Genomic DNA, 25896 nt, shown 5'->3' with positions numbered 1-25896 from the left:
TTTACATTAAAGTTGGTGTCATAACATTGAAGTTAAGAGATACCTGGAAGGTGAAAGAGACGCTATAAGGTAAGCTGAAGATTGTCAAAGACTTGGTTGGAGGCAAGAAGTAGGAAGGAAGCAGGATATAAGTGTACAGTACAGTCTGTTGTCCTGATAATTCATCCTGAGTTCTTCAAGTAAAAATGTGAACCCTAAGGCCCTGTGTTATTTAAGCGTGCATTTTAAAGTTCTTACTGTGGCTTTTTGCTGCTGTGGTAGTGCCCAGTCACTCAGATTGTCTTCCTTTATTTATTTTGACTAAGTTAAGAGTTTCCCTGTCATTGTTACAATATGTCCTCATATTAACTGGGTTTTTTGTGTGGTTTTTGTTTTGTTTTAGCTATCCAAGAGAATCTAACAAATTAATAGACCTTCCAGAGGATTACAGCAGCCTCATTAATCAAGCATCTAATTTCTCGTAAGTTTTTATATTAGCTTATTGAGCACTTCCTACCACTGGAAACACTCAACTTCTCTACACAGAATTTGAAGGATTTTGTCATTGTTCTCTTTTGTTTGGGTAGGTAAATCATAACATCAGTAGTACCACCTAACTTGTACTACCAAACTTGTAAAAAGCATGATTCCATGTTTCAGAATAAGATATGAGAAAGGGGGTGATGAGGGACAAGTTTGATTCATTAGAGGTTATCTAAACAATTTGCACTTTAAATAACACATTAACTACAAACGGTTATATTCCTAAGCAGTTATTATTATTTTGCATATATTATTATTATTTTAAGCTTTAGAATAGCATTGTACATTATCCTATAGCTTTTTTCACTCAGCATTGTTTGTAAGATTTATTTATACATTTGACACATATAATTTTTAATTCATCAGTTTTCACTATTGTGTAGTACTTCATTATATGACAGTAGCAGTAATTTTTTTTTAATTTTTTAATTTACATATTTTTTTCCTCCTATTGATAGTTTTATTTCTCTTTTCCCCACTTGTTGATTGAGTGTTTCCAGTACCTGGTGTTGGTGTGTATGTGAGATGTTACCTATTCTAGAAATAAATTTGCCTGGTCCATAGTCTGTATGCGTCTTCAGCTCTACTTGGTATTGCAGAATTTTTTTCCAGGGCAATTTTACCAGCCTCAGCTCTTTAGCCAGTCTTTTAGAGCCTTGACTTGTGCTTTTTTATTTCATGGAGGTGCCCCAAATCAGGTGGTGACAAGAGCAGAGCCCCAACTCTGTGCCTTGTATGTGGAACTCTGCTGTGCTCCCAGAGCTACTGCTGTCAGACGGAGTTGGAAGGGGAGGACGTGGGAGCTTGCACCGCCCACACCTACTCCTGTGGTTCTGGGGTGGGCATCTTCCTGAGGTAAGGCCCTGGAAGGAGCTTTCTAGCTTTGGATCTGTCACAGTAGACATCTGTTGAGGGGTGGAACAAGAAACTACTACATTGCAGAGATTTGAGGCCACTCTTTTATTCATTTGAGGAAAATGGGGAACCTTATCTCCACACATCTTATATTTGGCTCATGCTAACTCTGTGCTGTTCTTTCATTATCATTTCCATCCCCATGACAATTCTGTTCTTTCTTTGTGCCTCATTCTAGTGTGAAACTTCTAGCTGTCTTTGGTTTTCTACCCAAGCACAGTCAGAATTACTCCTTTTGTTGTATCCTCATGGTTGGATTCATACATATCACAGGCTGATGTATGTAGTTCTGTATATTTGACAACGTACAGCAAATACTTATCAGTGACTGTGTAATGGATATTGAGAATGCAGTAGTCAACAAAGCATACGAAAATCTCTGCCTTTATGGAGCTCAGTTTCTAATGAGGGAGACAGAAAATAAAATAAGAATTTAGAAAGCGATCCATGCAGAAGAGAAAGAATAAACTAGGGAGGGGAATATGAAATGGCAGCTGGAGAGTTGAATTTTAGATAGGGAACCAGGGAAGGTTCCCTGGGAAGGTGACTTGAATAAAGACCTAAAGAAGTGGGGAGAACATTCTAGGCAGGGAGCAGCAAGTGCAGAATTGCTGGGGAGTGTGCCTGCTGTGTTCAAGAAAGAGCAAGGACAAAATTCATCGAACTGTCCTGTAAAAATGGATAGGTCTTTTAAAAAAAATTATCCCTCAATAATATTTATTTAAAAAAAAAAAAGGAATTCCCTGGCAGTCCAGTGGTTAGGACTCCATGCTTTCACTGCTGAGGGTGCAGGTTAAATTCCTTGGTCGGGGAACTAAGATCCCACAAGCCACACGGCATGGCCAAAAAATAAATAAAGAAAAATAAAAAAAGAAAAGAAACAGCAAGGAGGCTGCTGCTACTGCAGTAGAGAGCACAAGGGGAAGAGTCGTGGGCCTGGTGTGTCCTAGCGAGGTCTCTGAGTGAGATGGAAGCCATCGCAGGGTCTGAAGGAGAGAAGTGACATGAGTTTGAGCTCCTCTGGGGCATAGATTATATCCACACCTTAGTCATCTTAGTACCCCCCAGTGCCTGACAATTTCTTGTATATGATAGGTTCTCAGTAAATGTTGAGATGGGCTGAATTGTTAACACCAGAAAAAGTTAAGCAAACCTCTCAAAGGGATCAGGAGACACATTTTTTTAAAAACCCTTAGGAGAAATGTAAAAGTAGCATTTTACCTTGTTTGGCATATTTCAGAATTCTTTTAGTTGTGTAGAGTGTTGCTTTGTGTTTCAGGTCAACCTAGTTTGTAATGTTTGTGTACCTTTTCTTTTTTTTTTTTTTTTTTTTTTTTGATTTTTGGCTGCGTTGGGTCTTTGTTGCTGCCCGGGCTTTCTCTAGTTGCAGCGAGTGGGGGCTACTCTTCATTGCAGTGCACGGGCTTCTCATTGCGGTGGCTTCTCTTGTTGTGGAGCACGGGCTCAGTAGTTGTGGCTCGCGGGCTCTAGAGCACAGGCTCAGTAGTTGTGGTGCACGGTCTTAGTTGCTCCACAGCACGTGGGACCTTCCTAGACCAGGGATCGAACCCGTGTCCCCTGCATTGGCAGGCAGATTCTGAACCACTATGCCACCAGGAAAGCCCTGTGTACAATTTTGTAAATGAATAATTTCCTCATAATAGTGGTTGATACATAAATAACTACCTTATGTTTAGAAGTAGTTAACTTTCTCACACTTAATTTTTTAAATGCCACTATTATATGAGCTGCCGAATCCTAATCCTAAATGTCCCTCCCCCTCCTTATATTGGTTACAATACAATCCTTTTAGTTATTTTTAAACTTAGGCAGGGGTGTTGATACTTTTTCATGTGTCTCTGCTATAAACGCCATTTCTTCTCTTCCAACAGTGGTTTTGTTTGTTTATATTTATTTATTTATTTATTGATACATAGTTGATTTATGATACTGCCCTAGTTTCAGGTGTACATCATAGTGATTCAGTGTTTTTTTGTTTTGTTTTTTGCAGGTTATATTCCATTATAGGTTATTACAAGTTATTAGGTATAATTCCCTGTGCTATACAGTAAATCCTTGTTGCTTATCTGTTTTATGTATAATAGTTTGTGTCTGTTAACCCCATATTCCCAATGGTTTTGTTTACTTTTATAAGACTTCAGTCCATTTGGAACTGAATCCAAACCTTGGTTACTAATGTATAAATGGTCTCTCTACAGAGTACGGGAATGTCAAGTGCTATTTTTAGCTGGCAAAACCAAAGGCTGTTTTTATTCTCCTCCTTACCTTGATGACTATGGGGAGACTGACCAGGGACTCAGGTAAGGCCCATCCTGGGGAACTAGGTTGACTGGCTCTGGGCCACCGGAGCCTTCAGCATGGGGTGAACACAATGAACCTTGTGGTCCTGAAGCCTGCCTGCTAACTGCCTGAAGGGTTAGCACAAGTGGCTGTTGTCTGTGGACTCTTCCAAGGAGGCTACCCTGGCTGTCTGGTTTGACATTCCCATTCCCAGCCCTCAGAGTGTCATGAAGGCCATCAAGATACATAAGGGGAAAAAATGGGACAGAGTGCAACTTTTTTCCATTTCTTACTCCAGAGAGCTGTTTGAATTGTCCTGCGGCATCCACAGCATCAGAGCACTGCAGGGATAGCTCTTTGTAACTTGTGCGGCTTTGTGGAAAAAATGGGACAGAGTGCAACCTTTTTCCATTTCTTACTCCAGAGAGCTGTTTGAATTGTCCTGTGGCATCCACAGCATCAGAGCACTGCAGGGATAGCTCTTTGTAACTTGTGCGGCTTTGTATGGGAGACCCGGTCCTCTTCAAGTGATATAAAAGAGCAAATCTTGATTGATAAGAGATGTGCTTATCTTACTACATAAGAATCTGAGAGAACAAAGATTTAGAACATATAGAGCAATACAACAGTATTTGAGGCTTAATCACTTCTACTTTGGTAGCTTCTGTTACATCAAAAGCAAAATGCTAACAGCAGTTCCTTCAAGCACTGTTAAAGAACTTTCAGACCATTTCTTTTTGCCCAAATGGGATAAAAGTCTTAACCTAGATGTAACTTCCCAGCCTTGGGGAGCAGAAGTTGAAGGCCTGGAAACCAAGGCAAGATAAGTAGATGGGCTCCTCAGGCACTTGACTGCAAGGATACGGGCTTGTGCCACCTGTTGATGGTTCTTACCGTTGCTCTGAGAAATGTGGGCTCTTAGGAGGAAGAGCTCTGGACGGAGAGTGAGAGGACCGGCGCTCTGAGCCAGGAGCCAAGGCCCCAGGCGTGAGCTCACCAGTGCCTGTGCTTTGGTTAAATTAGACCCCAAAGTTATTCACATTTGACTGCTTTGCTTAGACTTTGTAGCTGAAAGACAGTACTTAGAAGAACATTTTCACCCCTGCAATTTTTCCATCCTCTCCCCTGCCCCTCCCTGTTTTACGTTTTACCAACAAAATGGATAATAAATGCATAGTTTTAGCCTCTCAACGAAAACCCTCCTGCTCAACCCCACCCCCAATTCCTCACCCCAGTCTGAGTAGGTGTAGCTTGTGTTCATTTTCCTCTTCTTTTCAGCACTTACTCCCCTTCAGCTGCTCCTAGCAAACCGTCAGAGCTAACACATTAATAGCCACAGGCGCCTGCCAAAGAGATATTCTGCAGAGGATCTAAAACCAATAACTTGTAACTTTTCCTAAATCAGGAAAGGTTGGAGTATAATAGATGAATAAACCGAATGCATCCTGAGTGACATGTGTCTTCTTTCTAGACGGGGAAATCCTTTACATTTGTGCAGAGAGCGATTTAAGAAGATTCAGAAGCTCTGGCACCAGCACAGTATCACAGAGGAAATTGGACATGCACAGGAAGCAAATCAGACACTGGTTGGCATTGACTGGCAACATTTATAATTACTTCACTACCAAATATATAAATTTGGATTTTTGTAACCCAGTTCGCTTTTCAAGAAAGAGAATAGGAAATAGGTTCTACTGAATTTGGAAATAAATTCTTTATTTAAGCTTTTCTTCCCAGTTTTATTTTTATAGTTTTCTGGCTCCAGAGACTGATGAAAATCATCTTCTGTCAGCAGATTTTCTTGCATCGTTTGCTGTGTACTTCAAACGTAACTTCTTGAATTTTAGAATCCAGGAAGGAGCTTCTCTTCCTGGGCTGGACTCAGCCCCTTTGTGGGCATCTGACTGCATTTGACTGTTCCCAGTAGTCTGAGCCGTGTCACATTACTGAACACAGGGAACTCCAGGCCTGAAGCTGATGCAACAGCAGCAGGAAACAAAGTCTCTGGTCTTTTGGGGTCACACTTCCTGATCCCTCCCAGTGACTCTCAACGTTGGGCCTGGGTCAGTGTCCCCACAGCTGATGGGACCCTACCTCTAAGCAAAACAGTGGATTTCAAAAGTGGCATTCCCTTGTCTCCACCGGCTGTGAGGGGGTTGGGGGACACTCATGCTGGAGGAACCTGTGGGAAGAAGGAGAGAAGGTGGTGTCTTTGTGTGCTGGGTGATTTTCAGGGCTATACAAGGTGGGATTCCCCCACCCCACCCCCTTTTATTTTTTGCAAGACTTTTGGCTTTGAGGAAAAAAACTCACGTTAAAGGGCTTATTGAAAACTTAAGAGTATCCTAATTTTTCAGATGATACAGTCTCTTATTTCTAAGACTAAGTTGAAAGAGTGTATACATCTAGACTCAAACACTAGCGAAAAAATGAGAATTCAGTGTTTTAAAATTCCCTCACCCCCACCCCTTCCAGCATTTCCTGGAATAGATGAATTGCTGTTTACCTGCTGACTCACTTAGTACATTTCTGGGACACCTGTGCGCCCAGGCTTTTTATTATTTTTAAACATTATTGTTCTTACTAAGAGGTGCCTTCCTAGATTGATAGCCGCTTAGTAAAATAGTTTATAACCATGACATGCCATGTACCACTCTTGTGTGATACACATGTGCTGAGAGCTTGGGTACATGGAGAGTGATGGCAGATTTGGTGGAAGAATAAATACAGAGCCTCTCTGAGGTGAGGCTAAGGGATAAATGAATAATTAGAGGCTCTTGGATTTTTTTTAGCCAATGAAAATAACCCTTTCACTCAGTTTTCTTTGAACTCTGCATCTAAAAGTTCCATCCTGCTCAGCTTTGCACACTCCACGGTACACCCAGGAGGAAGGTTGGAAATCCAGACTTTCAGCTAAAGTAAGTGGAGATGTAGAAGCCACACTCACTGCTTCTCCAGGGTGGTGTGTGAAGAACCCCTTCCTCTGAAAGGATGACCTTGACCCTTCTTGCCTGGGACTGAGTCACCCATCTGAGAGGAGGCGCTTCTCACCCAAGAGGAAGAAAATCTGCGTTAGAACACAGCGCTCACCCCCCTTTTCTGGCCTTCCTTCCATTCATAAGATCTGGTGGTATGGGCTGTGGATGGCATCGTGATTTAAATGTTTATTTTGGCCTTTGTCACATCCTCATTCCTTTAGCTTTTAAGTTCAGCTTCTTTTGGCTTTTCTCCAGTTGTTAACCAAGCTTAAATTTAGAATGATAAGACCAGGTTTCTCCCTGTGTAGTTGAATTATAAACATGTTCACCAAATCATAACAATACTTCAGCTTTCAGAGCTGATTTCATATAAGCCTGTTGTTAGCAGAGGGTGTCCCTGGATTCCATTCTCTGAGAATGTCAGGGAGTCTGAGAGAAGATGAATTTACATGAGATAGCAACACATGCGCCCTTTTATCTTCTCGTGTGTGTATCATTAATCTAATTGTCTTCCCTAACTAATGAATCATCTTAGTCTTATGATTTGTTCCGCATGTATTATGTTTATTGTAGAAATGTTTATATAACATGCTTTCCATATCAGGGAAAATCATATCTGTTTAAAAAATTGGCTATAACTTTATTATCTGTGGACAACTTGTAAAATTTGGAATGTATCATATGTAAAAAGTTTAAAGATATCCAAATAAATGCTTTAGGTGTTGACATTACTTTGCATCTGCCTACATTTTCTTTGTTTTGTTTCACACAGTTAAATGCAGTGGAGGTGTTCCGCATGTCACCTTGCTATAGATAAAGTGGGACACCTGTATTAGCTTGAAATTTAAGATGCTTATATTATTAGTGTCAGTTATGGCTGTTGGCCAAACGATCTTGACCTTCTGAAGAAAGCTTGATCATCATTTCAGCTGATTAAGTTTTATATTCACTGACTATGACAGCTTGTGACCTTTCTGAACCACTGTGGACCTCAAATCACTGGGAAAACAGGGCACTCGAAGTCTCTCCCAGCTCCAAGTCATTTCCTCCAAGAAGGTTTAAACTCTTCTTGCTTATCCTTACGTAGTGATCTCCAGGTCCCTGTTCTAACACACTCCCCAGACACTTTCTGCTTAGAAAAGACACATGTATGAAGGAAGCTACATCCTATATTTGCAAGGGAGTCATTGCCTATGAAAGTTCTGCTGTGCTCTTGAAAATCCTCTTAAAAGGAAAGCATCAAACTAAAAAAAAATAGGTTTCTGTGTCTCCTGGTCATTAATGCTGCTCCTAGCTAGCTTACTGCCTTCCCTGGTCCTAATGTCATCAGCTCCAGGACTCATTAATTCCCTCTGACATGCTCCTTCCTTGCTTTGTCCCTACTTTTGTTTTTTGAGTCAGGTTTATTGACGTTTATTTTCCAAATAGTAAAATTCACCCTTTCTAGTGGATGGTTTTATGCATTTTGACAAATGCATACAGTTGTTTTAACAAGCCACACTCAAGAATAGAACAATTCCATCACCCCAGGAAGTTGTCTCATGCCCTTTTGTGGGCACCTTCTCCCCGAATCCTGACCCTTGACAACCACTAATTTTTTTCTGTCCCTTTGTCTTGCCTCTTCCAGAATGTTATATAAATATATCATATATGTAGAGTTTTGAGTCTGGCTTCTCTCTAAGAAGACATGCATTTGAGAGCCGTCCACGTTCCTTTTGGTTGCTGAATCGGTTGCTGAATCGTGTTCCATTGTGCAGATGTATACCCAGTCACCAGGTAAAAGACATTTGGGCAGTTTTGGGTGGTTATGAATAGAACCATGACAAACAATCCTGTTAATAGGTTTTTGTATGGACCTAAGTTTTCATCCCCATCAGGTAAATAGCTAGGAGTTGACTCATATCTTAATCCACTCTACACCATCCTCTTTGACTTTGCACTTTGCACTTTGACTTTGCTGCTTACTTACTTACTTACTTAACTTACTTACTTACTTACTTACTTACATCCTCTGATTTGAAGGACAAGATATAATGCCATGAGGAGTTAAGGGCTGATATTTCCTCCTCTCCAGCCAATCTCATGTCCTCTGAACACCAAGAGGGCATCCGCTCTCCCCCTGAACTTCCGTGTTATTCCCCCACATTCCTAGCCCTTAACACATGGTGCTGCTGGCTTGCCACACTGACATCAGGAGCCTTTTTTTTTTATCTAGTAGCAGGTCAGAGACCATAATTTTCATAGTGACCCCCTCCCCCCTGGCCCCTGGCTAAGCTGCAAACCTGCTGACCTAGCATTACAGGTGCCCGGATGAGGGGAGGCGGGGGGAGTGTTCAGAGCAAGCCTCTAATCTTATTAACCTGAATTGAGGTTACTAAGGGTTTATTGGCTGGTGGCTCAGTCCTGGGCTTGAAAATGTTGCAAGAGGCTATGGGCTCTTTGAGCTGAGGCTGCAGACACTAGGACACTTATTTTCCTAAATGTTGGGAATAAGTAGCTATTACTACTTCACTATGGAGTAATTGTTTCAGAAATAAAAGTTCTAAGGCACTGTCTACCTCTCACCCTTCCCCAGGGCTAGGCTGACAGGACTTGAAAAGCTGGCTGAGTCCCTTGGGAGAAATGAACCTACATTGGCCCAAAGAAAGACTGAGGTTAGACATAAGGAAAAACCTGGTCCCAGTCTTGCTGGGCACTGGTAGATGACCAAATGAGATGGGCAGCTTCCTCTAGCAACTACCTGGCTACCTGAGAAGACTATGAGGATGCAGCCCACCCTAAGTCTGTGTAATGAGAAAAGAGCTATTGTGAGTTGCTGCCTGAGCATTTACAGTGTGACAGCCCTGCTCAGGACATTTAGATAAGGACCTGAGCTCAGGTTTCCCATCCCTGGAATTCCTGCTTTGCTTTTCCCGAGGCACGTTTCAAAATAACCACTTAAGAGTGGAGCCCGTCCCAACCACCTCTTAAGTAATAGGTGCTTGCTACCCTGCTCTCTGTCTCCTGCTCTGGAATGGAGGACCACCCTTCCACTGGCTCATTGCACACACACCCCTCGCTTCTGTTCTGGGACCTGCGAGTAATAGACCTTGTGAATTTACTCCCTTTGTATGAGTGCCTTGAAACTGCCTTTGATCAGAACAACCCTGGGGTTTTCACTTCCCCAAAGTGGGAGCTGGGGTGCTGAGGGAGCTACCTGCCAACCCTGTGTGGGTGGCTTGTGCCCCCTCATTCAGCGGGTCATAATCTGCATGTTCTTAGTTCAGTATACCAGCTCCAGGCCCCCTGCACAGTCTGCTCTGAACCAACTGGTGGTGTTTATTGTGGGATCATTTTCCCCCTGATCCTCCCAACAGCTCTCAGATTCTGACCAGAGCGGGGGGGATAGAAAATGGGATTTTTGCTTAAATCACTAAATTAAGATTTCACATACTGAAATATTGAACTCAGCTCTGGTCCAAACTAGCAAATGTTGAGATTATTTGGATAACCTAATAGTCCCTGTTCTTGCAGATAAGAGATAGCAAGAGGGAGAGAGGTGACACCCACGCTGTTGAAACAGCTGCCTTGATCATTAGCAGTGCTACCTTTCAGTGTCAGGTTTGGTTTGGTTTTGTTAACAAATATTAGCAAGAATCAGGGATCCTGTGCTACATACATGTAGCACATACATTTAAGACAGGCACTTAACAAAAGTGATTTTCATACAGTATAATTTTTAATGTCTATCGTACAGCTGTCAACAGCATCGTTACACGTGTGGGCCTAGAGCAGCATTTTCTTGATGGTTCTCAGCGCTCCTGGGAGGGGAGAGCTCCGGGACCCTCATCAGAGGGGCTGAGTCCCTCAGTGTTGTCCATGTGGGTCATTCCTTGGTCTCCACACTCAGAAGTCGAATTGAATTAAACCTGGGACCACAATCTGACAGAATGTCCAAACATCTTTGATCTGGCCTTAAGCCTGGGAGAATTAGAGCCCCAGAACATACCCCAGGCAGCACCAGAAGTCTTATTTTGTCCACACTGAAAACTCATGACAGCAGTGAAATCATTCCCTCCTTCCCCTGAAAGCTTCCTTTCTCTCTTTTTCCAGAAGGAAGTAAAAACTTCTTTCGCAGTTGCTAGCATGGGAAGATGATCTGTCTCAAAGAATCTTCTTTAATGCGGAGGCATTCGGGAAATATCGTTTTGCAGGATGGGTATCTGGGGCAAGAAGCAGGACGAAGCTCACAGAGGACTCTGTCCTGCACTGTAGACAGTGTTGTCCGTGGGGCCCGTCACGGCACCTGTGTGGGCGTCCCAGGAGGTGAGGCCTGGTCTCCAAAGGGTGGACTCTTGTCTGATTGTTGCTCCTCTTCCACAGAAGGGCAGCCGTCTAACCCAGTGCTGCCACAGATGAGCCAAAGGAGGTCACCCGGCAGTTTAGCCAGAACATGCCTACAACCCGACTCCCTCAGCCCGCGGCTCACTCCTGGCTAAGTGACTGAGGGCTTGTGAAGGTGACACAAAAGCTGTGTTTTTGCTGAGGGACATAATCCCCTCTCTTTAAGTTCTCTTGCCTCATGATTGAGAATTCCTCTTTTGAGCCCTCAGTGCTCTGGAGAGACCATTACTCTTAGAAAAGTGTAACTGTCCCTCACCTTCTGTAATTAAATAAAATGGCTGATGTGTCAATCTTCGCATTTGAAAAACATGACAGCATGGCCAGTACATTTTTCAGACTCTTAAGCTTATGCATCAAGTGACACTTTGGATATAGAATGAAGCAACTTGGAGCTGATCATAATAGCCAACTCATAAAAAGGGAGCAGCCCTCAGGTGTAGCCAGTAGCCTCAGGGGGGAACTGAATTCCTGTGCCATGAAGAGTCATCCACTGAGAGGCCCCGCTGAGTCCACTGTGAGGGTGCGACCTAGGGCAGTGGGCCTGAGTGGGACTCATTCACTCACATTTTGAGACAGTCATTCAACGAAAATTTTTAGGGACCCTGAATTTTAAATCCCACCATCCAGAAGAGTCCCTGTGAGACAGCCGCCCTCCTTGGGAGATTCAGATTGGATCAAGGGGGTATCCGCATTTCCTGGAGTCCACTACTTTTCAGTGTTCAGAGGGGAGGGGGTCCCGCGACCGTCAGCCAGCCTCTGGGGCCTGGCCTGCATCCACACCCTCGGCTTCCACCTGGTTACCCTTGCCCAGCTTCTTCACGCTCTCCAGAAAGGCCTTCCAGGTCTCTGGAATGCTCTTCTCCAGAAGCCAGCCCTCACTCTCGCACTCGGGGTCTTCGGGGTTGGCCACGCCTTCCAGCGCCGTGTGCAAGTAGCGCAGCCCGACGGTGATGGTCACCTGGTGTGGGGAGAGGAGACTTAGAGGAGATCTGGGAGAAGTAGCTGGGGCAGGGGTTACCAGGAAACCGTGGCAGCCACCAGCCTGCTCATCCTGGGGGCCCTTCAAACAAGGTTCTGTTGGGGCTGGGTTGGCGAGGCCCTGCCCACCCCAGCAAGGCCTGGGTGCTTGCGATACCTGCCTGTGCTCTAGCCTCATCTCAGACCCCATTCTCCTCCCTTTCCAGTCACCCTGGGTTTCTTTGGATCCTGCCCACACCCAGCCTTTCTCCTCTCCAGTTTTACCGTTTGCTGTTTTCTCTGCTTAGAACATTATGGGTGCCCCTGCTCCTGAATTCTCCCCTCCTTGCCCTCAGGTCTCCCCCTTATGCCCCCTGGGGGCATTAATCCTGGGCTTCTTCTCTCTGTGTCCACCCCCACCCCCACCTCGTTCCTGGCATGTTGCTAGGCACAAAGCGGGTGCTCAGCAACTATTTGCTGGACAGAATTAAAAAGTCATCTCCTTTTTTGCAAACAATAGTGATAATACGATTTCCCTCTACTTCTGTTATTTTGATACTAGAGGATGAGTGGGTGATTTGTCTGGATTTGTTCACTAGAAGTCACTGCAGCAGACTCTGGTGCCAAAATGCCTGGGTTCAAACCTCAGCCCTGGCACTTAGCCAGCCATGTGACCAGGAAACCTCAGTTTACTCATCTGGTTTGCAGATTTTCAGATGAAGTACCGCCTGCTCCATGGGCATGCTGTGATGCTTCAATATGTGTAGAGCATGGTACCTGGTGCACAGCAAGGATGAATAGGAATGTCAGCTGTAGTTGGTTATTAGTGAGCGTGGTAAGTACTGTTTCCACTTTTCTAACCCTGTATTGTGTTAGCCACTTGTTTCTACACAAATTCCTGGTTTGCCATCTTACACTCTTCCTTTGATGGTATAGCAAACTCTGTGAGAGGCCTAGGCCCACTAATGGAGAACATCCACCCCCTGAGGGCAGGGGTGGCCTTGATGCATCTTGTTCACCTGCTGTCCCAGCCCCTAGAACAGCACCCAGTGGTGGTAGGGGCTCAGTAAACATCTGTTGAATGAATGCTCTGGGAGCATTTTATAGTTACAACAGTAGATGATAATAGTAACTAATAGTTTTAGGTTATTGTTATTGTTGACTGAAAGTTTAATAAGATATTTTTACAGTGGAAAGACACACCTCCAGGAAGTCCTCCTGGTGTGCGTGTACCCACTCTGATTCCTTCCTGCTTTCCTCAAGAAGGCCCCCTGTTGCACTATGAATTTTGCACTAGGTAATGGTACTCCCTTTGGTTCATGAGTCAGATGTGGACTCATGGATTGTGAGACCCAGGAGGGCAAGGCTGAGGGCAGAATCTTATCAGCCCCCCTTGTGCCCATCACAGAGCTCTGCCCACTAAAAGCCTCAGGGGAAAAGTGAAAGGGGATTCAAACTCCCTATTCCCAGTGAACAGTTCCTCTTCTTAAGCAGTCACTAGGTTCCTGGAAAGGTGGGTAAACTGAGAGGCAGCCAATGGAACTCCATTTTCCCACTGACTTCAGTTATCCTTTCAGTCTTCTTTTCATGCGTTTTCAAGGGATGCAAACTTCTGAACTTCTAGTAGTAAGCTTCTCTCCTTATTCTACCCACTTATTCCCAAGACTCTGCCTCAAGGAGCTGGTGACTAATAAATCATCATGAATATGCTTGCATTTGCCTTAATAGGAAAAGAAGGCCTCCCTCCCCATCTCACCCCCTCAACAGGCAGTACAGTTCTTCTGGTGTGATGTGGTAAGTTAGAAGTGGTGCCTCTCAGCTTAGAGCCCAGCTGTGTGTGAATTTCCATAGCACTAAAGATTGACTTACTTAAGGGAACCTTTCAGTGAATCTTCTCTGATGGGCAAAGTTTCCCCACCTAATGTTTCTGGTTTTGTACATTTAGGTTTTGGAGTTTGGATTTCTGCTGTCAGCTCAAAGCATGAGCCCATGAGTCACTCTCTGTGCCACCTTGGTTTACCCGTCGCTGACAGTGGGCTCTCGTTCAGCACCCAGGACAGCGCCCAGCACTCGTAGGTGTTTGAGAACTATTTCTTCAATAAATGAATGAATGAGGGCTTGCTATATTCCAAGCCCTGCAGCTACAGAGAGGAATTAAACCTAATAGATGAGGTAAGATGAACCTACAAATAATTAGAGTACCAGGTAAATTGCTACCAGAATCTCAAGAGAAGCACAAATCATTGACTGAACACTTTGATGTGCCTGTATCTCCTGTTGCCTCCCAGTAGTTCCAAAGCTAAATGCTGGCAGCCCCCTATAACAGAGATGTTAAATAACTTTCCGAGTCCTTAGACTCAAAAAGTGGAGACACAGGATAAACCTCTGAAACATGCAAAGTGAAAGAAGCCAGACCTAAAAGGTCACATAGTATATTATTCCTTTTATATGAAATGTCCAGAATAGATAAATCCACAAGGACAGAACACAGATTGGTGGTTGCCAGGGGCTTAGGGGGAGGGGAGGAGGGGGACTGACTGCTTAATGGGTATGAGGTTTTTTTGAGGGGGTGATGGAAGTATTTTGGAACAAGGTAGAGGTGGTGGTCACACAACATTGTGATTGTACCAAATGCCACCAAATTGTTCACTTTAAAATGGTTAATTTTATGTGCTGTGAATTTCAACTCAACAAATTCTTTTTTTTAAGTGACGGGACAGAAACAAAAAATAGAGGTGCTGGTATTCAAGCCTGGGCCTGCCTGCACGGCGGGCAGAGGGCTGGTTCCCAGGAGGGAGACCCAGGCCCAGCTCCACCCCATCAAATCCCAATGGGGCAGGTGGCTCCCTCTTGCCCTGCCCCCCACTGGCCCAGGGCCTACCTCAAAAAGCCAGACGAGGAGCGTCACAGCGCCCACGGAATTCATGAGGTTGCTGTAGTAGCTCAGCAGGGCGACCCTGCAGCCGCGCACCCACAGGTTGAGCTCCTCCGTCTGGTGGTCATAGCTGTAGTGTGCAGAGTTGTTGGTGAGCTGGTACTGGATACAGGGCCGTGGCGAGCTGGGGTTGCAGCAGCTGAAGGGGACTCCATCCACCAGGTACCGCCCATCCACGTTGCTCTTGATACGACTGGAGGAGAAACAGACGGCTTACGACCAGCTTCTTGAACTTCTCGCCAGGGGCCAGCTCCTCCCATCCCCCACCTCTGAAAATCTGGAATATTCATTCATTCATTTGCTGTCTTGAGAAATATTTGCTGTACACCGACTATGCGCCAGCCACTGTTCTAGGTGCTGAAGATGGAGCAGTGACCCTAGAGAGCCAATGCCCCAGCCTTCCTGAAGCTTATGTTTAGAGGGTTGAGATAGATGATAAACCAAGAGACAAGTAAATAAGGAACATATGTATTCTAGCCCTTGTGGAGCAATAGAGATTCAACAAAACCTTACAATGATATTTCGAGAGTTCTGCGGACCTGCTGATCCTGAAACTGCCTGGCATTTACGCCCTGGAAGCCTCTGAGCAATCTTTGGTAAAACTAAGATCCAGAATGCTGTTCACTGGACTGATTTGCCAGAGGATGGCCTATTAGAGGTTCAGGATTTCTTCAAGATCCTGGATAACTAACGGTATAGATAGTAAAGAAGTCACAAGTTGGGGCATTTAGACAAGAGTGAATCACACACATGAGAAATGTGTTCATTCTTTTATTGCCCATTGTTTTATTGTTTTTTTGTTTTTTTTTTTAAATATGAAGTGCTGCCATCTTTTTTAATTTATTTATTTTTATGGCTGTGTTGGGTCTTCGTTTCTGTGCGAGGGCTTTCTCCAGTTGTGGCAAGTGGGGGGCCACTCTTCACTGCAGTGCGCGGGCCTACTCACTATCGCGGCCTCTCTTGTTGCGGAGCACAGGCTCCAGACGCGCAGGCTCAGTAACTGTGGCTCACGGGCCCAGCCGCTCCGCGGCATGTGGGATCCTCCCAGACCCGGGTTCGAACCCGTGTCCCCTGCATTGGCAGGCAGACTCTCAACCACTGCGCCACCAGGGAAGCCCCTTGCCCATTGTTTTAACCTGACTGAATACAAGATCGACAAGAGCACTGTACTCCTGGCAATTATTACGTGTGTTGGAACATGGATGTTGCACTGTAGACAACATTTAACACCAGTCTGTGGAGTACTGCACTGTAAAGTGCAAAATAAAGATTTATTTTTTAAAAAAATCAACCACTCTGTGTGCTGCCAGGCCCTGGCATGCAGTGATTTCTTGGGCCCATGCCAAGCTGGTAGGAAGAGTAGCAGGACAGGTGGTGACTGCTGAGACAAGACTGCCCAGTATTCATGACCACCAGCTTTAGCCCCCAGCCTCTCCCCCCCCTCATCTCCCCCTGCAGACCACTGGGGACCAAGGTCCCCCCTGGCCAGATCACTTCTGCTCAACAGACGTTTCCAGAAGGCCTGCTCTGTCCCTGGGCCTTTGCAGGAGCAGAGAATGGGTCTTTGCCCATGGCTTGCTCTCCATTCACACTGACCTCTGCCCCCAGCTGGGTGGGAGCTCCGTACTCACCTGAAGGATGCAACTTGCACAACTTTTGCATCTCTCTACTTATACATATATTTGGTTAGAGCACACCATAACATTCATGCAGGTTCAAACTTCAAAAGGGGCAACCATCGTTACAATGAAAATTCACTCCCTCCCCATCAGGCAGGCTGGATATGTTCCATCTGACCTGCTCGTGGTTACCCAGGCAACTTTACGTGTCAGAATTAATGGAGGGAATTCCCTGGAGGTCCAGTTGTTAGGACTCCGCACTTTCACTGCCGAGGACGCAGGTTCAATCCCTGGTCAGGAAACTAAGATCCCACAAGGCACATGGCGCAGCCAAAAATTTTTTTTTAAAAAAAATTCATGGAGCTGTGCACTTAAGATTTGCGCCCTTGACTGTGTGCATGTTATCTTGAGTAGAAAAGTTTTTTTTTAAGTTGCACATGAACAATGCATTACATAATAGCAGCAGACTTTTACAGCACAAGAATAGGAAGCATGTAATTGTTCATAATAGAAATTGTTTCCAACAAAGTTCATTGAAATGGTAGTTAATTATACTCTAAAAAAAAAGGTGTTCGTGTTCAACTTCTAAATAAAATCCCCTCAATACAAAACAGTCTCCCACTCATTCTTGTCCCTTGGCCCCCAAGTTCCCTCACTGTGGCCAGCTCTGTCTATCCTTTCACAGAAGCTTCAAGCATGGATAAGCAAGCTCAGATTTTGCAGAGTTCTTATTCTTCCTGTATGTTTGTTTGTTTATCCAAATGGTAGCATTATATACACACTGTCTTGAATCTTTTTTTTTTTCCTTAGCAATACCTTAGAGATCTTTTTATATCTGTTAAATGGAGAGTGTTCTCCAGGTTTTAATGAGGTGCGTGGTGTCCCCCTTGTGCAGATGGCCCATAGGGTACTATCCATTTCCTATTGATGGACATTTGGGATTTTCCCAGTGTCTTGTTATTTTTCTTTTTTTCTTTTTTCTTTTTTTTTAAACATTTATTTATTTATTTTAGTTTTGGCTGCATTGGGTCTTCATTGCTGCGCATGGGCTTTCTCTAGTTGCGGCGAGTGGGGGCTACTCTTCGTTGCGGTGCGCGAGCTTCTCATTGCGGTGGCTTCTCTTGCTGCGGAGCATGGGCTCTAGGCGCACGGGCTTCAGTAGTTGCGACGTGTGGGCTCAGTAGTTGTGGCTGGCGCACGGGCTTAGTTGCTCCGTGGCATGTGGGACCTTCCTGGGCCAGGGCTCAAACCCGTGTCCCCTGCATTGGCAGGGGGATTCTTAATCACTGTGCCACCAGGGAAGTCCCCCCAGTGACTTGTTAATACAAACATGGACATGGGTCATTTTGCATATTGGGAATATATCTAGAGGATCAATTCCTAGAAGAGGCATCTCTGCATCAAAGGGTCCACCTGTGATTGCACCCGAGCTCTGCCATATTTCTCCTCTCGGGGGTTGTACAGTCACACCCCCACCAGCCACACCCACATAAGTCCTGTTTTTGATCTTTGCCAACCTGACAGATGAAAAATAGTATCTCAGAGTTGTTCTGATTTCCATCTTTCTCATTATAAGTGAAGTTAAGTATCTTTTGATGTGTTTAAGATCCATTTGTGGTTTCTTTTCAGTGAACTGTCTGCTGATCGGTATGATTAAGACCTGAGGAAGGCTCTGAAAAATGTGGCCTCCTTGGTTCCAGAACAATCCTTGCCTGGGTTATGGCGACCGTATTTCCACACACCCTATAGTCCCTGCCCTCTGCTTCATGGACAGAACCAACTGCCCAGAGAACAGCTGGCCCTGGATGCACAGGTGGTCCAGGACCAGGACCATGATAAGAGCAGGACAGCCTGAGTTTACTCCTGGTTCATCCCTCTGGAAAAATTCCTTAACCTCACCAGGCCTCAGCTTACTAATCTGTAAAATGGAGTTGACATAAGAGTTGTATGAAGGGATCCGCGTAAAAAGGCTAAGAAGAGTGCTTGGTACGTACTAAGTGTGTAAGAAATGTGGACTCCTGGGCTGGGGCTGGGAAGGGTGACAGAACAAGAGCTTTCACTTCACGTGAGCTCTGTGTGTCGTCGGGGAGCAGCTGTGACAGTGGAACAGACCACATGACACCACTGGGGAATAGTCACTTGTGAGTGGGTGGTGTGGCCTCTGCCAGCTGTGGAGAAGAGTGCCTTCTGTGACCAAGACTGCAAGGGCAGGGACTTCCCTGGTGGTGCAGTGGTTAAGAATCCACATGCCAATGCAGGGGACATGGGTTTGAGCCCTGGGCCAGGAAGATCCTACATGCCACGGAGCAACTAAGTCCATGCGCCGCAACTACTCTGAGCCCGTGCTCTAGAGCCCGTGAGCCACAACTACTGAGCCCGCCTGCCACAACTACTGAAGCCTGCGCACCTAGAGCCTGTGCTCCTCAACAAAAGAAGCCACCGCAATGAGAAGCCCGCGCACCACAACAAAGAGTAGACCCCGCTCGCCACAACTAGAGAAAACCCGTGCAGCAACGAAGAATCAATGCAGCCAAAAATAAATAAAATATTTTTTTAAAATTAAAAAAAAAAAGACTGCAGGGGCAGAGCTCACTGCCAGCCCGAGGCAGGGTCTGTGAGACATTTGTCCAATGACGGAAGTGGCCGCTGCTGAAGCTCAACTGCACCGAGCGCCATGGGAGCAGCTCTCCCTGCACAGCCCCGCACGGCACCTGGTTCCGCTGGCTGGGGTGGTCCTGGTTGGCCCCAGTGGGAGGACTGGAGCAGAGGCCCTTCAGCTTGGGGCTCCCACCCCCCTCCTGAGGGACCAGCCAACCCCCCCCCCCCAGGACTGAGCAGACATAGTCTCCTACCCCTAGGACCAACCCCAGCAGGCCTGGTCCCCAAATGCAAACACTGTTCGTCCCTCTTCCTGACCTGCAGGCTGTCCCTGGAGCCCGCTTCCACCTGCACAGGGTCCCACCTGGGCCATTCCCAGCGTCCCCGTGGAGCGGAGTGGGTAGAGCACAGAGAGCTGGCCTTTGAGTCTCAAATATGCATTTGTGAGCTGTGGACTTGTGTGAGGCGGGATAATCACACCCCCTCTCAGGGGCTGTGGGAGGTTTAAATGAGGCAGTAGGAGGATGCACTTGACACAGGCCCTGGGAGAATGCTGGCTCCTCCCCACTCATGGCCATCTGGGGGGACCCTACAACCCACCAGACTGTTCTACAGAGGAGGAAGTGGGGCCCAGAGCAGGGCAGGGCCTCACCCAAAGTTACACAGTAAGTGGAAGTCCAGCCCACAGCAGTTGCCCACCCCTCCCCTCTGAGTTTCCTCAGAGCCTCTCAGGTCCTTCCTGCCTGTTGGTTTTTCTAGCTAAACTTACTAGGAAAGTGTGAGTTCTCTCCCCTGTTCCCTGTCCCAGTAGCCCTTCGTTGTCCACCATCATCTCTCCTATGCACTCTCCAGGTGTCCCTAAGGTGGGGTGAAGCCTACAGATCTGCCTCATACTACCTGAGGCAGGGCTGTGTCTTCCCTCAGACTGGGGACCCTGAGGGTAGGCCCGGCTTGGTGGACATTGGGGTTCCCCCAGACCCCCAGCCTAGGACCTCTTGGGGTCCCACATCTCTGAAACTAGCCCTCCCTCTCCAGCAGAAGCATTGTCTTGTTGACTTAGCACTTGCCCTGGTTCCAGCCACAGATTAAGGCTCCACTCACCCTCTTAAGACAGAGTCAGGCAGAGGAGAGCTCCTTAGGTGGTGAGCTGGCTATTTATATCAGAGTGTTTCCCCGGCGACAAATCTCTGCTCAGGGCTCACCAAGACTTGTAAGGGTCTTAATTAAGATAAGGCTTTCTTTTAGCCCACTCTCCCATAGCCAAGCTACATATGACTTGGGAAAATCATGTTGGAGTTTTCCTGGAAAAAGCAACATAATTTAGTAGGTGAATCAATAAATCAATAAGGAAAGCCATATGGAAATGAGCAGGGGAGGGGCGAGGAGGGAGCCTGGAGTGTAACTGATAATGTGTCAATCCCCAACCCGAATGCCAGCTGAGTGGCACCTGTGGAATCTTGGCAACTCACTTGACCTCTGTGAGCCTCAGTTTTCTCACCTGAGAAATGACAATATAAGTCTCTGACGGGTGTGGTGGTGATTAATTGAGATAATACACATAGAGCACCTGGTATACAACAAGTGCAGTATTAGTATTTCTTTGAAATACTAATAATATTTTATTTCTTTTTTGAGTAGTCACTGGATATAAAGAACTGCAGGTGGTGAGGGAGGACACAAGAAGGAGCGGACCCAGCCCTGCCCTAAAGAAGCCCCAGTCTGAGGGGAGACACAGCACTGCTATCAGGGAGAACCAATCCAATGGGAGATCTAGATGGCAACAGAGTCCGGTCTTGTCGGGAGAAATAGACCTGACCTGAGGGAGCCCGTCTGAGGGGAGACAGCCCCGCCCTCAGGGAGCCCCGGTCTGAAGGGAGACACGGCCCAGCCCTCGGGGAGCCCCGGTCTGAGGGGAGAGACGGCCTCGTCCTTGGGGAGACCCCGTCTGAGGGGAGACACGGCCCCGTCCTCGGGGAGCCCCAATCTTAAGGGAGACACAGCCCTGCCCTCAGGAATCTCCTAGCCAAGGTCCAGAATTCTCTAGATAGCTATTAATTGTTTAGGAAGAGGGAACAGGTGTCATAGCCTGTGGGTTCCGTGGGAAGGACAGTAAAGTGAGAGAGCTTAGTGCCAGCTTCTTTCTCAGACTGAGGGCCCCAGGCCAGGCTTTCCTGGCTGACAGTTCCTTCAGGCTGACAGTGCCAAGACCTCTGAGCTGCTTCATGCTCTGCCTCTCACCCCAAGGCACTGAAGCTCAGCTCATCCTGAAAACAGGAGGGAACTTTAAAGGAATTGTTACAAACTGGCTGAAGACCTCAGGTGCCTCCTGGTGTGATGCAGTAAGGTACCCATAGCAGCACCCTAGGGGGTGCTCTTGCCAAAACTGAACCTGAATCCAGCCACACCTCAGCCCTGACTACTGGTTTACAGGGAAATACAGGAGACAGAAGAACACGTTAGAAGACAGCACTTGGCTACAATGGCCCAACCCCAGAATGGGAAATTCTGCAGGACAAATGGCCAACTTCCTCCAAGACACACATGGCATGAAAAAGGTAACTATTTAGAGTAAAAGAGACTTAGGAGACCAAACAACCAAATGCAAAGTCTGGTTTAGAGCCTGATTTGAATAAACCACCTGTAAAAGACATCTTGAGACAATCAGAGAATATTGAACACAAGCTGGGTATGAGACGATAGTAATGTTAGTAGGCATGATTAATATTGTGCTTCTGTTAAAAACAAAAAGACAATAAAGCAAACCCTCTTTATCTGTTAGAAATTCCTCCTAAAGTGTTTACAGGTAAGAGGAAACAATGCCCTGGATTTGCTTCTTAATACTCAGAAGGGGGAAAATGTTATGGGGGAGCGAAGGTACATGGGGATTTGTTATGTACCCATGTATGATGGGTACATGGGGATTTGTTATAATCTCTCTCCTTTTGTGAATGCATGAAATCTTCCATAATAAAAGTTGAAAATGCAAAAAAAAAAAAAAAAAAAGCAGCTCTGGTGGTTAAGAATCACAAATCTATATCCCGATATCTCGCTCTGAAGACTGAATCGCTGAGGGAGGTGGCATTCCTGGACTCCTCCCTCTGAGGGCCTCCCCCAGTTATAACAGAGTGTCCCCGCCCACCCCCACCCCAGGACCACCAGGCTGGGGAGGGAGTGAGAAGGGAAACACAGATGCAGGAGGATGGAGCACAGCATGGCCCCACGTGCCACAGCCCACGAAGAGCCTGGGCGGGGGGACAGTTCTGGCTTCTGTGGGGCCTCATGATGATCTGAGACCCTGGCACAGAAGGACCAGAATCCCATCACGATCCACAGGTGTTTGTCGAGCTTGTATCTTATCTGCCCACACCTTCCACTGTCCCTCTGGAGGAGGAAGAAGAGAGCAAGACAGAGAGAGGAAGAGGGAAGACCTGAGGCCCCTCCCCTCCCAACGCCCCCCAGGTTTCAGCTGTCGGAGAACAAGCACTCACCTAACACCGAATCTGTATGAGGCAGAGTGGAAGGAACAGAATCAAAACCTGGCACTCGCTACAGTGGGATACCATCCCAAAAGAAGAAGGAATGGGTGCTGATGCATGCTGCAACATGGATGAAATTTGAAAACAGTATGCTAAACCAAAGAAGCCAGACCCCAAAGGACAAATATTATATGATTCCATTCAAAGGAAATGCCCAGAACAGGGAAGCCTATAGAGACAGAAAGTAGAGAAGTGATTACTTGGGCTTGGGGGCAAGGGAGGCTGGAGTGAACACTGAAGGGTGCAGGGTTTCTCTGTGAGGTGGTGAACACATTCTAAAGTCAACCTCAGTATTGGTTGCACAACTCTGTGAATGTACTAAAAACCGTTGAATTGCACACCTGAAATGGGTGAGTTGTATGGTGTGTGGAATATATCTCCATAAAGGTGGTTGGTTGGTTTTTCCAAAAATTTGCCCCACACCCCCAACCCCAGCTTGCCACTTCCTGCTATGAGATTTTAGGAACATCCCCTAAACTCTCTGAGGTTCAGATTTCTCACCCACAAAATAGAGATTAACAATAACAACAACAAAAATACAAACCCCCCAGGAGAGGTTTTGTGCACACCTAATAAGGGCCTTTTTCCTCCCCAAAGACCCAGCAACTTAGCAACAGGGCAGGCTGGGGTGGGGGTGGGGTGCGGTCAAAGGCTTGTAAATTCTTGTAAAAAAAATCTTGAATTGTTCCCACCTGATCTCCATGTTTAGATCAGGAGCCTTCAGGAACCAGCTGTTGACCTTAAATATTCCCCTGAGAAATCTCCAAAAACCAGCCGTCCCTCCATGCTTGTCCAAGCTCACAAGTGCCAGGCTCAGTTAGGGATGCTCAGTTTCTCTTAATTTTGTGACCATATTTGTATGTGTGTGTGTGTGTGTGTAGCAGAGAAAATTTTTTCCAAATCAATAGAGTTAAGATTGTTTCACACCAATAAGTTGGTGTGGGGCCTTGAGGTAATTTTGATCAAGTTTAACATTTGCCTGAAAATGTGGATATGCCGACCATTGGGAGTGGAGCAGCCTGGAGCATTTCTTCACCCTGGAGCATTTCTCCACCCCAGGGGACAGAAGGGGATTTGAGGATTACACAGAGATCTTGTAAGTCTCATCAAGGACTGACTCTGTGCAGAAGATGATCAAGGAAAATGACAGAGGAGAAGATGAGAAGCCCCTTCCCATCCATCACAAAGGCTAGTTCTACCCTCAGCTTCTGCTCCCCCCACTCTCCCCATCCCCAGGAATTCTGCTTGTCCCTCTGGCTTCACACCCTCCTAGGGCAACTCATATAAATCATGCCCCTTTGTGCTGTCCCTGAGGATCTGTCCCCTAGGAAGGGCAGAGTGATTTACAAGCCTCCTTGACAAGGGATTTGTAGCAGTAATCCCCACCCACAGAGAAAATACAATCCCAAGCAGTGACCTTCAGTCTGACTTCGCTTCCATCTGAGGAGCAGCTAAGCTAGCCATCTGGGGTTCACCGGTGTTATCCGGGCTTCAACCATGTCCTGATGCCAGTGTGCCCAGCACCCAGGGTGCATGTCCCCTTGGACTCACCAGCCTCACTCAGGATAAACCAGCTGGATGAACAATTGAAGCCCTAGCCTCAGGCAGGGAATGGGTAGAGTTGGACAGAAGGAAGAGGTGAGGGAGAGCCACTGGCTCTGGACAGGCTGACCTTTCGCTGGAAAACGACTCAAGACCCGCAATGGTGGGTCTCTGGGAAGGGGTATGCTGGGATCAGCACAAAGGGTGAGATTCTCTTTCTCACCAACACCTCGCTACATCTGCCGCTCAGGATTTTATTTACACATGCTAAGAACACTTTAGAAACACTTGATCGAGTTGCACTATCATGATTTAAGTAGTAAACACCAGCAGGCATTTATTGAGCACCTGTTGTATGCCAGGCTCTAGACAGAGCTAGGAAGTGACCTCCAAAGTTGTGTATCCTGGTGCCTTCCTTTTAAAGATGGGCAAGCAAAGGCCCAGGGCGTCAAATGACTTATCCAAGATCACCATCTAATTAACAACAGAGACAAAACTACAGCCTAGACCCCCTGACTGCCCCATCCTCTGCTCTTTCCACTGTATCCAAGGACAAACACCTTGAGAATGGTTGCTCAGGGTTGAAAGGTTGGAAAACAAGGGAACCAACCCAGAAATTTATGCTTTTAGGACCGAATCCATTCACTTTGAGTGAATGAGACAAGCAACCAGATAAAGTCTCAGTATATGTGATCCATGAAATCCCTCCTCCCGAATGAAGCAGACACACAGTCCTGGCTGGGTCTCCCCCCTGGTGACCCCCATTCAAATAGTTTCTATAACTTGACACTTTCCTCTCATCTTAGCCAAACATTAGGTTGGACCATATGAAGCTGCTATTTTTATAGGTCAAAAATGATAGAATATTGACAATTACATATGGTCCGACCAAATACACCCTCACACGCAGTAGTAGGTTGCGCACACAGAGCACCCAATGGGGAGGAAAAGGCACTGGACAGGGGGAGTCACAGGCTCGTGTCTCCGTGTCCCCATATCACTCTGACCCCAGGACTGGAGGCCACTCACTCTTTGACTTCTTTGGAGGAAAAGTCCAGATAGCGGTTGCTGATCCACTGAATCTCAAACCAGTCCCGAAAGCCGTTGTTGCCACAGCACTTGAACTCAATTTGCAGCATGTCGATGGTCTTCTTCATGAAACACCGGCCTGGGGTGTCTGTGTCCCGGTAGAACTTCATGCCATTCTTGAGCCCGTGGGCCAGCGTGCTCTCCAGGGAGCCCCGCAGGAGGAAGCAGCAGAGGGCCACCAGGAAGAGGACAATGTTGAAGAGGACACACACGGCCAGGTATGGCTTCAGCCAGGGCTTCCACTTGGCATACTTGGCAGGGTCCAAGGCGTCATAGCAGATCTTGCCCGCCAGAGAATTGAAGACACAAGACAGCACCCCCATCCCTATCAAGGAATTGGGCACAAAATGGCTCTCGGAATTGTCCATCATATCGCTCCGCTTCTTGAGTTCAATCTTTAGGAACAGCCCTAAGCCGAAGATGATGATACCAGCCAACACGGAGAGCCAGTTCATGAGCCAGAGCCCTTGGGCCAACTTCACCCGCTTCTTCTGGTCAAATTTGACTTTCAGCAATGCCAT

The 25896-nt window shown here is 46.4% G+C and overlaps 2 protein-coding genes and 1 long non-coding RNA gene across 7 annotated transcripts in view; 2 read left to right on the top strand and 1 right to left on the bottom strand.

The window, feature by feature from the left end:
* The window catches only part of UBR2 (ubiquitin protein ligase E3 component n-recognin 2), a 114991-nt gene extending 107544 nt beyond the window's left edge, over positions 1–7447 (top strand). For all 5 annotated transcript variants that reach the window (XM_059938679.1, XM_059938681.1, XM_059938677.1 and 2 more), the window contains 5 exons: positions 13–69; positions 383–460; positions 1207–1377; positions 3657–3758; positions 5210–7447. In XM_059938679.1, the coding sequence (XP_059794662.1) occupies positions 13–69; positions 383–460; positions 1207–1377; positions 3657–3758; positions 5210–5351 (550 nt within the window). In that variant the 3' untranslated portion in view covers positions 5352–7447. The remainder of the gene's footprint in view (positions 1–12; positions 70–382; positions 461–1206; positions 1378–3656; positions 3759–5209) is intronic.
* A 932-nt stretch (positions 7448–8379) lies between these two features.
* LOC132373984 (uncharacterized) lies at positions 8380–17129 on the top strand. The gene is made up of 4 exons (XR_009505573.1): positions 8380–8492; positions 12765–12891; positions 14002–14228; positions 14766–17129. It is a non-coding gene; the product is annotated as an uncharacterized LOC132373984 (long non-coding RNA).
* On the bottom strand, positions 11845–25896 carry PRPH2 (peripherin 2). Its single transcript, XM_059937453.1, has 3 exons — positions 25316–25896; positions 14938–15184; positions 11845–12057 (listed from the first exon to the last, which is right to left on the bottom strand). The coding sequence occupies exons 1-3, from the start codon at positions 25894–25896 to the stop codon at positions 11845–11847; spliced, it is 1041 nt and encodes a 346-aa protein (XP_059793436.1).

The sequence above is a fragment of the Balaenoptera ricei genome, chromosome 11, assembly GCF_028023285.1.
Source record: "Balaenoptera ricei isolate mBalRic1 chromosome 11, mBalRic1.hap2, whole genome shotgun sequence".
Lineage (NCBI taxonomy): Eukaryota > Metazoa > Chordata > Mammalia > Artiodactyla > Balaenopteridae > Balaenoptera > Balaenoptera ricei.
Note: the sequence above shows the minus strand (reverse complement) of the source record. Positions and strands in the feature narration are given on the sequence as shown.

What these genes read in the sequence shown, in the direction of transcription:
- PRPH2 (XM_059937453.1), bottom strand. Translation starts at nt 25,896, where the DNA reads ATGGCATTGCTGAAAGTCAAATTTGACCAGAAGAAGCGGGTGAAGTTG. An exon ending in TCCTCCAAAGAAGTCAAAGA is followed by an intron (nt 15,185 to 25,315) that starts GTGAGTGGCCTC and finishes TTTCTCCTCCAG; the next exon opens with TCGTATCAAGAGCAACGTGG. An exon ending in TCCTCGTCTGGCTTTTTGAG is followed by an intron (nt 12,058 to 14,937) that starts GTAGGCCCTGGG and finishes TCCCCACACCAG; the next exon opens with GTGACCATCACCGTCGGGCT.